Here is a 14,173-nt window from a genome sequence, read left to right as displayed (position 1 = left end):
AAGGCTTGCTCTGACAGTAGGGAAGGCAGGGGGAGTAGCACCACCTGTGAACCACCCCCTCAACCACGGAGGTCTCTGGGGCATTCTCCAGAACGCTAGGGCTCCTGGGAGCAGGTTGAAAAGCACAGGTCTTGCAAGATGAACCTCTGGGATCTGTCAGCCGGTGTCCTCGGGCTGGACTGCCTGGTGCTGGCTGCCTCCCCAAGCCACTCGGGACGGCACCTGGCTTTGCCCTCCCCACTCGCTCACCTGGGCAGATGTGACAAAAACAGCTGAAATAACCAGGCATCTCGGTGCTTGAATGTCACCGAAACCCTGGGGTGGACAGGCCTCCTCCTTCCCTCTGTGTCTCCCTCAAGCCCTGGTTTTTGGGTATCCTTGAGGCTCCTCCTATACAAGCAGAAGCCCTTCCCAAGCAGAAGAGCCCAGACGGTATTACCAATTCCAAAGCAAGAGACAGCCACTACTCAGAGGGAGGAAGAAGGAAGGTGAAGGGAGGAGACCTGAGCAGGGGCAGGCTCACCCAGAATGGAGTTCAGTGGCTGCTGGGTCAGGGAAAGGACAATTATGCCAAGGGGCGTCACAGGTTGGAAGGTGTGGGGGTTTTTAAGCAAGTCCAAAAATTCTTTGGTTCTCCTTCCTTCCCAGGTGGAGCTTAATTTGCCTCTCCTGGAGTGTGGACTGGACTCGGTGGCTCACTTCTAAGGAACAGAATATGATGGAAGAGATGGAACGTGACACTAAGATAAGGTCACACCATGCTTTGCAGCTCTGTCCTTGCTCACTCTGCAGCCAAATGGAGAGGTCCATGTGGTGAGAAACTGGGGTCACTAGTAACAGCTGTGGGAGTGAACGTCTGTCCTGCCCTCAGAAAACTGCAGCCCCTGCTGCTCTCTTTAGAGGCTGGAGGCAGAATCACCCAGCTACTTCTGCTTCCAAATTCTGGACACCAAACTGCACGAGACAATAAATACTCGTTGTGTTAGGATGCTGACTTCAGGATAATTTGTTACACAGCAAAGAAAGGAAAAGGGAGGCAGACTCAAAATCCTCAGGCTGAGCCAAGAGTCCCTGAAAGGACCCCAGACTTTTGGGGTGGGGTGGAAGGTGATCTGCCTGCTGTCATCTTCACCCCTGAAAATCTATCCTCCACACCAGCAGCCAGGAGGACATTTAAGAAGTTTAAGCAGGTAATGGATATTGGTGGCCGCAGCACAATATTGTGAATGTAATTAATATTATTAAACTGTACACTGAAAAGGGGCTAACGTGAGATTTGAGTTGTATATGTGTTACCAGAATAAAAAATGAACAAGAGACTAACAAGCAAATAAAACAGATCATATCTCCCCAATACTTCAAACCCTCCAGTGGCTTCCCCTGCACTGAGGAAAACCTCCGGTGGGCGAGCCTGGCCCCAGAACCTTCATCAGTGGTTCTGTACCCCAGATGCACACTGAAATCACCGGGGCTCGTTTTAAAAATGCCAACGCCTGCCTGGGTCTCTCCACCAGAGCCTAATTAATTGGTCTGGGTGGGGGTGGGCATCGAGAGTGCTTGATGTGCCAGGTGATTCTAATGTGCACCCGGGTTAGAACACCAGCGTGCGGGGCTCAGTCTGTGGCACTGCTGGCTGGGAGTGTGTTAGAAATGCCGATTCTTGGGCCGCACCTCAGACCTGCTGAACCTGAACCTCTGGGGTGGGGCCCAGCTGCTGCCTTTCTGAAAGCCTCCAGGGGAGTCTGACGCCTGTTCTAGTTTAGCAGTGCTGCCTTCGGTCTGGTCCCCTGTCCCCACCACCACCTCCTCTCCTCCCTCAGCTCCCCCCATTCCTCCCTCTGCCAACTCTGCTAGAGTCACACTGAGAACCTCATCCCTGCCTCAACCGTGCTGTCCCCTCTGCCTTGAACATGCTATCTCTGCTGTTCACGTGGTTCTGTCCTTCCTGCCTCCCGAGTGGGAAAGCAGTCACCTCCTCCGAGAAGCCTTCCCTGACCATGCTATCTGTTAGCCCTCATTCCAGGCTCTATCCCATTCATCTGCTGTATTTTCTTATAGCTCTTCTCCTTTTTGAAAGTATTTGTTTAATTTGTAAATAGTGTTTCTGCTCTAGAATATAAATTCCATAAGAACAGTGTGACCCTATGGCTCTTGTTCCCTTCCATATTCTGGGATAAAACCTGGACAAGGCATATGATATGTGTTTAATAAATATTTGTTGAGTGAATGTAGACTGTTCCCCTCATCTCTCCAGTGACTCCCTATTATCCTCAAGGACACATCCAGATGCTTTAGTTGGCATTCAAGATCCTGGTTGGTGGGCTTCAACCAGCTCTGCCACTTCCCCTCTCCTTGGAACCTCTGTGTACCCCTATACTGCCTACCTGAGGCCCCTGAGTATTTCAGGATATTTCAGGAGTTCTAGCCTTTGAGTATGCTTTAGTACTGCCCTACTGTGACCACCTAGAAAACTTCTCATTCGCCAAAACCTGGCTCAAGTTCTCCCCTTTGTACTCTTGCAGAGCCACCCATGTGGAGCACACCGTTCCTCCCACCTTCCCCATCCCCTTGAACTCTGGAAGGCATTCCCAGCCCAGCACTTTCCTTCTCCATATCTGGAGAAGTGGGATGGGGATCATAACAGTTTGTGCTTACAGGTTGTAAAAATTAAACACATTTGCAAAGCACTTAGAACAGTGCCTGGCAGATAGCAAATGCTCAAGAAGTGTAAGTCATGTATACATGCTCTTGTCCACAGCTGGCCATGCCTCTGTCTTCCCAACGAGACTGGGAGGCCCTGTGGGCAGGGGCTGTGGCTGACCCATCTCTGTATTTCCAGTTACTGGAATCGGGTCCAGCATACATGGGCAGCCAAGAGTCGCTGCACCACATTGAATTCCACGAACAGACACTACTCATCTTCCAAGCTCACCTTGCCTGCACCTCCTCTGAAGTGCCTTCTTGACACCCAGGTGGTCAGGGGACTCTTCTGCACATCTACACTGTCTGTGGTTATTCCAGCTCAACCCTCATCTCACCATGTTGACTTTTCCTGTTATTCGTCTCCCTTCCAGGCTGTGAGCTTCCTGAGGACAGGGGTGGTGTGGAATTCATCTCTGTCTCACCATAGTTTGACAAATAAATGAATGAATTGGCATCACCAAGGACTCAGAGTCTTTCCCAAAGTGGAGGTGGCCCTGGGCTCATGACTTTAATGGGGGGCTCCTCAGGCATTAGATTAGAAGGGAAACTTTTCTAATCAGGAACAGAGAAGAGTCCCTCCCTTGCCATCCACTTGCTCATTTCCCAGAGTATCTCTACACCAGCTGCACAGCTGAGCTCAGCAGAGCTTGCAGAGTTCAGAGGCAGCTGGTTGGGATCTTAAGAGGCCTCTGCAGGAGCCATCTCAAGGCCAAGGTGCCCAGGGGCAGGAGGGAACCCGTGAGGCAAGGGGAGATCAGCTCAGCCCCAAGGTGCTCACAGGGCACCGATCCTGGGCTCCTGCAGCCCAGGCCTGGACCGAGGGTCCCGTCCCTGATCATCAGTCCTGGGGGGCCTTGTCTAGTCTTGGCAAGTCATCTCCCTCCCTGCTGAAGCGTGCTTTAGTCAAGAACAACATCTCAGATTCAGGTGCTGTCTGGACAGTTGAGTGCAACTTGGGAGAAAAGCAGGGGGCTGCTGAGAATCCATGGAACCTCCCAACACCTGAGCCCCCAGCTCACCATTCATCTTGTTGTCTCACCAACCTGTTGCTCACAAGCTCACACCTGCAGGCACGTGTACACCCAACTGTGCTTTTCCTAACAGCCTTGCACACTCAACACAGTACCACACATTCAGCAACACAATCACAGACACTTGCATACACAAACAGGATTCTGGACTTGCACACATTCACAAAGATCCATTTCCACACAGATGCTGTTATTTAAAAATAATTACATATTGGCATTAATCTCCCAAACTTAGCCAGCTACCCTACACACTGGCAACACTCCCATAAACTACTAACTCACTCCCAGGTACAATCTCACAAAACTGCACAGTCACACATTCCCATGGGCCAATGCCCAGTCCTGCCCACTTTCATTTGTACATGTGTGCATGCTCACATGTACACACACATGCACAATGTTGCATCACTTGTGGTCATGTGCTCACATTCACCCTTCCATAGAAAAGCAAAGAACACCATAGTCAGGAAACCCAAGAAGGAAGGGGTCTGAAATGAACAAAGCTTGGGACATTAGGACCCTACCGTTCAGCACAGTTGTCCTGGCAACGGAAGACGGTCATCTTTTTGTAGTCGAAAAAGGACACACCTCGCAGGGCCCGGCTCTGGGTGTCATCCAGGTAGCAGCCGACGTACTTGGCTTTGGAGAAAGAAGAAAAGTCAGATGTGGTTGGGGACAAAGCTTAAAGAGGTGCAGGAAGAAGCCTCGCCAGTGTAATCCTGGCTATTTGGCCTTGGTGACTTTTGGGTACCAACTCCTTCCAAAGCCAGAAACAAGACAGACTGAAATTCGTGGGCTTGGTAGGACCTGTCTGAGCTAATGGAAGTGGAATATAATGGGTAAGACTGAGGGCCTGGAGGCAACAGAGCAGGAGGGGACCCTTCTTCTGTGGGCAGCATGATAGCCCCAGGCTCTATTGGTGACAACTGGGCATCCAAAACCCAAGCCAAGGTTATCCCTAGGCAACAAGGAAAACTTGTTTTCCTAGAACCCAGGTCTGTGGGATCCAAAAGCTAGCATTCTTTCTACTGCTCCATCTGGAAATAACTGGCATGGGACAAGGGATCCAGTCAGCCCTTAGATTTAAATGGTCTCATAAGGAACCCTTAGTAAAAAATACTAAATACCATTTGATCAGTGTCCCTGGCTAGGCCGTGGCCTCACACGCAAGGCTGCAGGTCCAGCAGAGGATGTGGGCTCATTACTGAGCAACGGTGGCCCCTCCAGGCCACCCTGGCAAGTGCAAGATTTGTCAGCCCCTCTAGAGGCGTGCCTTGACCCTGATCCCTTCCATTTCTTTCATTAATGATCTGGGCCACTAAGAACAGTTTATCTTCAAAAGAAACATCCCCGTCCCTGGAGTGGGCACTTTAGAAGTTGGCACCTCTGGAGAAGCCCATGTCTTGTCCTTGTCCACAACATGTGCTCTTCCCATCAGATGGAACTACGGCCCAGTGACTGGGGGCAAGGTCACTCTTCATGCCTCCGCTTGGGACGAGAAATGTCATGGGCTTCGCACGATTTAGCTCAATAGTTCACAGCTGGACTGAGGGTCGAAGTATGGGTGGCGGGAAGAAGAAGAGGGAGTAGGAAGGAGGGAATGAAGGAGAGAGGAAGGGAGAGAGGGAGGGAAAGGAAAGGGACAGTTGGTTTATTTGGGCAGAATGGGATGTTGTGATCAGATCAACAGATTTTGTGTGTGTGTGAGAGAGAGAGAGCGAAAGCAAAAGAGACAAAACTACCATATACTGAACACCTGCTATGTGCCAACTACTTTGCTATGGATCATGCTACATTTGAAAAAAAATTCAATCCCCACAACCTTATTAACCCATTTTATAGACGAGGAAATTGGCCGGAGCAAACTTTACATGGATTGGTGTTGGACGTGAATCTTATTTTGGCTGTGGTGTATGTGCTGGCTGGTAACTACTCAGGTTATTTCGGTTCCTCCTCTTTTCTAAATGGAATTTAGAAGCTAAGTCTTCTGCCTTAGTTTCCACCGTTTGTAATTGTCTCACAATTTAAACCCAAGTCTGTCCCCCCATCACTTTACCCTGGGTATCTTGGGGCAATTCTACTTCCTCTTGGCCCATGGACTTCAGGATCATAAAGAGCCATCCCGAGACCTGGCGGGAAGACTCATGCTCCAGACAAGCTGGGTTTGGAGTTGGATGTGGTTTGACTTTGGGGGTGTCTCACCTTGGGATGAAGGCTGGTGCATTTTGGCTACATCACAGCAGATTATGTTAGATGAGGAGAAAATCAAATGAACGGGAATGAGAGTGTGTATCCAAACAGATATGAGCGTTGACTGTGAAGTGAGGGAATGGACTGTGCTGGGCACTGCTTGTGTCTTCATAGCACCCCTCCCCCGCCCCCGCCCATCCTATTTTTCTGACAACAGACTTTCCCTGCTCTGGTGACATGGGAGATGCTGACGTTGGTAGGTCTGGTCCTACTGTTTATCCCATGAGTCATAGTGCTTGGTCTGGGGAAGGGTGCATGATGTATGCCTTGGATTTTTACAAACTGAAGCTGGGAGAAAGAAATCTGTTTTTTTCTTCACTTTTCTTTTTCTTTTTAGGAGGTATTGGGGATTGAACCTGGGACCTCCTACATGCAAAAAGGTGCTCAGTCTGAGCTATACCTGCTCCCTTCCCATTTTGATGCTGGCGTTCTGTAAGCCCAAAGCTACCAACAGCCAAAGTCAGTCTGTGAAGAAGAAGCAAGCTAAGACAGAGACACGCAGACATGAGGGTTAGTGAGAGAAGGCCTCAAATCATTTTAAAATTCAGTCCAGCACAAGAAAGAAGCCACCCCAGTGTCCATCAACAGATGAATGGATAAATGAAATGTGGTACCTACACAGAGAAGAGTAATATTCAGCTGTAAAAAGGAATGGAGTTCTGAGACAGGCTACAGCATGGACAAACCCTAACCTCATGCTGAACTAAAGAAGCAAACACTAAAAAGACAGATTCTGTATGATCACATTTATGTGAAATATCTAGAATAAGCAAATTTCAAATCACCAGGGGCTGGGATGGGGGAGGGGAAGAAAGAGTTATTTCTTAATGGGTACAGGGTTTCCTGTTTGAGGTGATGAGAAAGTTGGGAGTCATGGATATCGGTGGTAGTAACAAGATATTATGAATATAATTAATCCCACTGAATTATACTTGAAAGTATATAATTATATACTTAAAATGGGAAATTTTGAGTTGTATATACTACAAAAAAAAGTTAAAAAGTAATCCCACCCCGCACCCTTCTGCATTTGGTGACACAACCAATACCTTCTTCTCCTTAGCTCCAGCTGCTTTGAGTTGGGTTTTGGCCTTTTCCACTGAAGAAGCGTCGACTACACACCGATGCTCGGAGAAGCTAAGGAACGTGCCTGAGTCCAGCCAGCTCTGAGGGTCTCAGACCAATTCCAAGCCCAGGCCTGTCCACTCCACAGCTGCCCCTCCCTTTCCTGCACCTCGCTGAACCCCAGCTTCGTGGAGGGAACCCCCATCCTCACCAGGGATGCCAGCCCATGGGGAAAGTGGGAAAAGGAGGCTCCCTTGGGAAAGGAGCTGGGGTTTGAGCATAGGCTGCCCTGCCCCAAACCTGGGCTGGTAAAGGCTGTACTACACCCTCCCTCCCTATCCTCCTGGCAGGCCAGGCCCCAGGCAGGGCCCACACCACAGGTGTTTAAGACCTGCTGAATGAACAAACTGACCCCCAATTTCAACAGAAGGGGGAAGAGATACATGGTCCTTCAGCACCCAAGATGGCCCGGTTATCAGGCTGGGCAATGTGGGTCAGAATGTAACTGTCAGGTTGGCTCCCCCCAGCCCTGGCAAGGTCTGGTGATTCCTTTCCTGCTGACCTTGCGGTGTAGGTCACGGCTAATGGCAACTTCTTCCCTGTGCCAGCAGAGCTCAGCAGTGTGTGGTTTCTGCCAACCCACTAAACCTCTCTTCAGTTATTTTCTCAGGACCCCACCTTCACATCCTGGGGTGGCAGCAGCAGCTCTTGGGAATGAGGGTTAGGTCGGTATGTAAAACAGGGCTAAAATCACAGGCCCCTTGGGACAGAGTAACAGCCAGGTTCACACAATCCATCTGCTCGTCCCTGCAGTGATCCCAACACTGCTGAAATGGCAAAATCACACTGGCTGGTGTATTTATCTCCAACACAGAAAGCAGCCATGGGTGAGCCTGGGAGAGTGCACACAGCTGGAAAGGGCCCTCCTGAAGGCATTTTTTCTTTCCTTTTTTCTTTCTTTTGCTTCCATTAATCTGTTTTCACAAAATTTTATGCTCTTAAAAGTAATTTGTTACAAGTGTAGCTAAACATGAATTAATTTGCATGCCTCTCTATTTTTTGCTTGTGAATAAATTCACAGACAGGAGGCATGATGGTGTACAGAGGGAGAAGACTTTTGAAGTCAACGGAACTGTGTTTGAATTCTGAGTCTGGCACTGCACATGGCTTGTGGTACTACTTAAGCTCTCTGAGGTATGAAAAATGAGGAAAAAAAACTTCCCAGGATCTTAAGATTGAACATAAGAAAGACTCATCTGGGGCTTTGAGTGGAGACTCAGGAAAGGGCTATGCTCCTGCTGGGGATGTCTTGACTGCCCTGGAAGGTGGATGGTCCCTTCAGCTGTCCACCCCCGTGTAGGGAATGGAACGTCCTGCTCGTGCCCAGGCCTCCCTGGGGCAGAAGGGATGCACCTCTCACTTTGGTTAAGACCTGCAGGTACTGCAGACTCAGCTCTACTATCTCCATGCCCAGGAAGCCAGCCCGACACCCACTCTGACTCAATGGGGTCCCTCCCACAGGGTCCTCAGGTCCCCTGGCTTGTCCCATCATAACACTTTTCTAAATACTTTTCCAAACACTGCATTATTTTTCTACTTATGGAAATAATTTAGGCTCATTATAGAGGATTTTTAAGAAAATGAAAAAGTACTATTTTGGGGGTGAGGAGGATGTACTATATGTTCAAATTAACAGGAGGCAATACACCAATCATGTTAACTGGCTGCTGTTGGATGGTGGAATTCTGGGCTTTACGTTCATCTTTTTTCCCATGTATTCTAATTTTTCTACATGAGTAGGTGGGACTTTGATAATCAGAAAAAAGTTATCTTTTGAAAATAACATTTATCTTTTAACTTGTCTTCCCTCAAAAGGCTGTGAATATTCCTCAGGGGGAAGAACTGTGTTTGAACCATTTCTGTGTCTCCCTTCCCAGCACAGGGCTGGGCACACAGGTTCTCAACAAGTATGGAATGAGTGAGTGAATGAATGAATGGAACTGGGGATTCTGTATTTTAAGGAAGAGATTAGTATAGCTCAGTGGTTACCAACAAGGACTTTGGGGATCAGCCTGTGCTGCTACGTTGCAGCTGCCTGACACTGGGCAAATCGTTTCACTTCTCTGAGCTTCACGTACAAAACAGGGCTCAATTATTCCTAGCTGTTGTGGGAATGAAGGTAGGATCTGCAAGCACAGACCCTCACACAGGGGTCCTCGGTAACCAGCCGTGACTGCATCCTCAGCTGGAGGAGACAGGGGTGTCCCTGATTTCCTCCACTTCAGACTACATCCCCCCACGTCCTCCTTCATGCCCAGCCCCCTCTCCCCTGCACACCCTGGAATCTGAGGGAAAGAGAAATGGCACAGGCTTTGAAGTCAAAGCAGGGTTGGCTCTTGGCTCTGCCCTGGACCAGCTGTGACCTTAAGGAAGTCAATCATCTCTCTGCACCTGATTTCTCCTGGAAAAGTAGGGTATTAATAACAGTTGGCCTGTATTAAGTGCCTATGGCATGCCAGACTTTGCTCAGCACTCTGTACACAGATGTGGGGTGATGTAATGATTAAGGTTAGGTGTGAGACTCAAACCACCTGGGTTAAGGTACTGTTTTACCTCCTTCCCCCAGCTGGATAATATTGGGCAAGTTACTGAACCTTTCTATGCTTCAGTCTCCAGCAATGTCTATGCTATAAACAGTATGCAACATAATAGATGTGAAGTGCTTAGAACAGTGCCTGGTGTGTAGAGTATACAATCGATTTATCTCATGTCATAAACACAGCAGACATCTGTTTATTTAAAGGAGAAAAATGAAGCTCAGAGAGGTAAAAGGACTTACTCAAGGCTGCAAAGCCAGCAAGTTGCAGAACTGGGATTTGATCCCTGATTTGACTGCTCAAAGCATAGGTGTTCACAAGCCTGTTGTGAACTAAAGGACCTAGCAAGGTAACGGGCAAATTGTAGGTGCCGGTCCCACCCAGGAAAGGAGATTTCCCACCTAGCCCCGGCCCAGCATGGGTGCAGCTTCTACCCCTCCCCCTCCTGGCCTGTAATGGGCTCTGAACTGTTTGTAGCGTAAGTCCCGCATCACAGCACCAGGCAGCACCCTCTCCAGCTTCCAAGAAAACCAAATGTGTTTAGCATCAGGTCAGAGATGTGTCTCGTTTGTATTAGCGCTAATCTAATATGTGGTCTTTCTTCACTGATCTCTGAATAAGTTCATTAAGGACAGGCTGGATTTGCATTTCTTATTAACGCCACCTGATTTCAAAGGCTGCCTGCTGAGAGCCCTGGGCTTGGGGTGTCTTTATTTTCTCTTCTTTTTCTCTTTTCATCTTATAAAGTATATAAGATTTTCTAGGCGTGAGGAGTGAGTGTGACACAGGAGAAGGCTCACAAGCTCTGGAATTATACAGACCTGGTTTTTAAACCTTAGTTTAAACTTAGTGGAGAAGCCTCACAGGTGCTGGAGAACGGGGTGTGGGAGGAGGAGCCGCTGCTGAGAAGGCTCGGGCAGTGAACCCCGTCCTGCTGCAGAGGCTGCTCAAGGCCGCAGTCCACACGAGCCAGCTGGGGCTCTCCAAGGAGGATGCGGTCCTGCACCGGGATGCCAGCCGACCCCGGGGGGAGCAGGCTCTGTGTCTCCAGGGACCAACCTGCCTGTGACCTTAGGCCACCTGGGGGCGTGGCGCAGAAGGGGTATGACACCTGGTACTACTGCCACCTGCAGGCCCAGGTCTACTCCCCCGACAGGTACCAGGCGCGCTGCGGGCAGGAAGGCATCCTGAGGGCCAGGCCGCGGGGACTACAGAGGCTGCGTCCTGAGCCCCTGTGGCTCTGGGAAGCCCTTCCTGGGTGGCGACCCCGAGCAAGACGCCTTCCTCCTGAGTAAGGGGCTGCAGCCAAGAGCGGCGGGGTGGGGGGTGCTGACGGTGCCCTGGGCTCTCGTGAGCCCCCGCCAGGCCTTCCGGGTGCCTTAACTCCCAGATGGAAAAGGGGGTGGCCACCCCACAGTGGTAGCGGGGTGGGGGCGGGAGGAGTGAGGGGCTGCTGCTTCTCTCTGCGCTTTTCACCCCGTTTCCAGGATCCCTCTCTGGTGGCCAGCGTGGGTTACAAAGATGACAGTCTCAGGATTCTGGGAGAGCCCTCACGTCCACTGGAGATCTGGTCTCTGTTGCACCAGAGCATCCCCCACCCCTAGAGGCTTTATTAATTACAAGGTGGTTCTCCTTTAAGATGCAGCCGTTTTAAAACACACATACACACATACATAAAACAAAAAACTACACACTGCAAGTGACTTCTGAGTCTCAGTTTTACCATCTGAGAAATGGGATAATTATAGTTCTGAACTTAGAGAGTTGCAAAAACTAAATAAGATGACAAAACACAGCATGGCTTAGCACATGACCCCTAGCAGATAGGGATCATTTGATAAATAGTAGCTATTATTACTATTAATGACATCGACTCTTCAGTGACCTATGATCATGTGTCATGAGATGTGATAAGCATTTTACTCATAACATCCTTTTCAGACAATATATGGAAAGTAAGTAGGACAGTGGCTGGCTTGAAATAGGTGCTCACGAAGTGGCAAAAGTAATAACAGTAGCATGAGTGGTATTCAATTCTCATAACAAAGGGAGATGATGTTGTTTTGCAGCAACTGTGCCCCAAGGAATCCATCTTCTACCAGGGGCCCCCAAGAAACCAGGCATCACCATGCAGAGAAGAGCCATGCTAGGGAGCATAGAGGAGGAGCATTTGCTCAAGCCTGGAGGGGGTGGGGGACAATTCCCTAAGGAGAGTACACATGCAGAGGCAGTCTAGGCGGAGGGACAGTCCTTCATTCATTCATCCATCCAATCATTCATCCATTCCCCAAGCAGGTACTGAGTGCCAGCATTATCCCTGGTGCTGTCCTAAGGGCTGAGGGAACAGAGGCAAGCAGGACAAGCAACATCCCTGCCTCATGGAGCTGACAGTCTAGTGGGGGAGGCAGACACGGAGGAAAACACATAAGATGTTTCCAGATGAGTGTAAGTGCTGTGATGAAAACAACATGAAAAATAAATAAAAATGTGGTTGTGACCAGGTAGGAAGTAGTGCTACTTTAGTTAGGTCAGTCTGAGGAAACATCTGTGGGAAGGCAAAGTTTTACTTAAACCCTGAAAGAAGTGAGGAAGGGAGCCGTGCAAAGATCTGGGGTGCTCTGGAAGGGACCGCATATACAAGGATCCTTAGGTGGTGTAGCACTTTGGCATTGTTTATGAACCCCAAAAACAGATATTGTATTATGTTTGTAAACTGGTCTGTTCCTCTGGGTATGTTCCCCTTTGATTGTATAAAGTCTAGAGGTTTCACTTTTACTTGATTAAATTAAAATTAGAGCTTTGATTCGGCCAGGTCAGTAGAGCATGAGTCCCTGCGCCCTTAATGCGTGGGGACTCACAGAGAAAACACCACAGCAGAGGTGAGAGTTTGAGTTTTGATGCTGGAGCCCTGGGAAGTAAATACACAGGAGAATAGAGAGCTTTGTAAACACAGCAGAGGCCCCGGAAAGAGAGAGAGCCTGATAGCCTACAGCTGCAGCTCAGCCCAGAAAGAGATGAGACTTATCCTAGCCAATAGCTGATAGAAGAAGTCTTAAGAGGAAGAGGAAGGCCGAACCCTTGCAGATATCACCTGCCACCTTCCTCAACATGTGGTAAATGACTTTGGGTGAGAAAGTACCTTTTATGGTACCTTTTTAGGGCCTGGCAGCTGTAAGCTTCTACCTGAACTAACTACCCTTTATAAAACCCAACAGATTTCTGGGATTTTGCATCAGCACCCCTTTGGCTGACTAATGCAGGTAGGAATAGACTTGGTGTGTTCAAGTAACAACAAAATGGCAGGGGATGATACAAGATGAGGCTGAAGAGGTGGTCCATGCTAGGGAGACTGGAATTTGTCTTAATCATTATGGGAAGCATATCTTAAACAGGCTTGTGACAACTGTGGGGCCTTCAAAGTACAAGATGGAATTTGGCATGACCTGAGTGAGATGGTGCTTGATGAGTGGAGAAGGTAAAGAGTAAAGTCAAACCTTGGGAAATCAGCCACAGCGTAAATGCAGCAAACTTCCTTGTGCCTACAAGGTGGCCTTCCTTCCCCAGGTAGACTTAATGAGCATCTCCTCAACACCTCCAAGAACCTATGTATCAGGCTTTGGGCTGATGCTTTCATGACAGTTGTCTCAGCCTGTGGGAGGGGGATGGGTCATTACCCTCATTTTACAGATGACAGCACTGAGGGGTGAGGAGGTGAAGTCACTTGCCCGGGCCAGGTGGTTGTTTGGGGTAGAGTTGGGACATGAATGCAAGTCCCCTGTTCTGCCACCTCCCACCTTCTCCACCACCTCCCTATGAAGACTGGGTTATTTAAGAGGCAGAAGTCTAGGAAATTCCTGAGGGTTTGAAGGTAGGGTCTGCTGTATGGGTCCTGAGACAGGAGGTAGCGGGGGGACTGGGGCAGGGAAATGTGCTCCCCAGGATGAGCCCCTCCTTTAATCCCACTTCCTCCCCTGGTAGGAGAAGGGGTTTTCCATCAGCTGAATCACAGTGGAAGCTGGACATGTGGCAAGGAACACAAAGGCAAGTGAAGTTTTCCTTCTGCCCCAACTGGTGGTTTATTCTCCCAAGACATCTGGCCAGGTTTCCAAAAATGTCCATTTATGTTAATCACATGCATTGCAGGGGTTGTGGGTTCCTGGCAGGGATAATGCTCAGATGAGCAGACCTCAGAGACTCTGGTGGGGTCAGAAAGAGTGTCCAGCATTCAGCCCAGATAGAATGGGCTTGAGCTCCAGTGCTGCCTTGTACCTCAGGCAAGTGTCTCCACCACTTCCAACCTCAGTCCACGTCTCTTCACTGGGAATAGGATCATGGTCCTTGTTCAAGCCCACAATGTGGAGTGAAAATGAAATGAAGCAAGATGCTCACAAAGAAAAGCCCCTTTTGATGGTGGAAGGCTAAGTAAACAGTGAAATATGCCCAGGGTAACGATGCCCCCAAAACCATCACCACGGGACCCAGCATGGTGGGCTGAGAGGAGTGTGATGGAGCAGAAGCTGTGCCACT

General features: G+C 49.2%; 1 protein-coding gene across 6 annotated transcripts in view; it reads right to left on the bottom strand.

Moving 5' to 3' along the window:
* WSCD2 (WSC domain containing 2) overlaps positions 1–14,173 on the bottom strand; it is a 348,664-nt gene that overhangs the window by 64,945 nt on the left and 269,546 nt on the right. For all 6 annotated transcript variants that reach the window (XM_071209824.1, XM_071209825.1, XM_058281478.2 and 3 more), the window contains one exon: positions 4,259–4,373. In XM_071209824.1, coding sequence (XP_071065925.1) covers positions 4,259–4,373 — 115 coding nt within the window. The remainder of the gene's footprint in view (positions 1–4,258; positions 4,374–14,173) is intronic.

Source organism: Dasypus novemcinctus, chromosome 19 (assembly GCF_030445035.2).
Source record: "Dasypus novemcinctus isolate mDasNov1 chromosome 19, mDasNov1.1.hap2, whole genome shotgun sequence".
NCBI lineage: Eukaryota > Metazoa > Chordata > Mammalia > Cingulata > Dasypodidae > Dasypus > Dasypus novemcinctus.
Note: the sequence above shows the minus strand (reverse complement) of the source record. Positions and strands in the feature narration are given on the sequence as shown.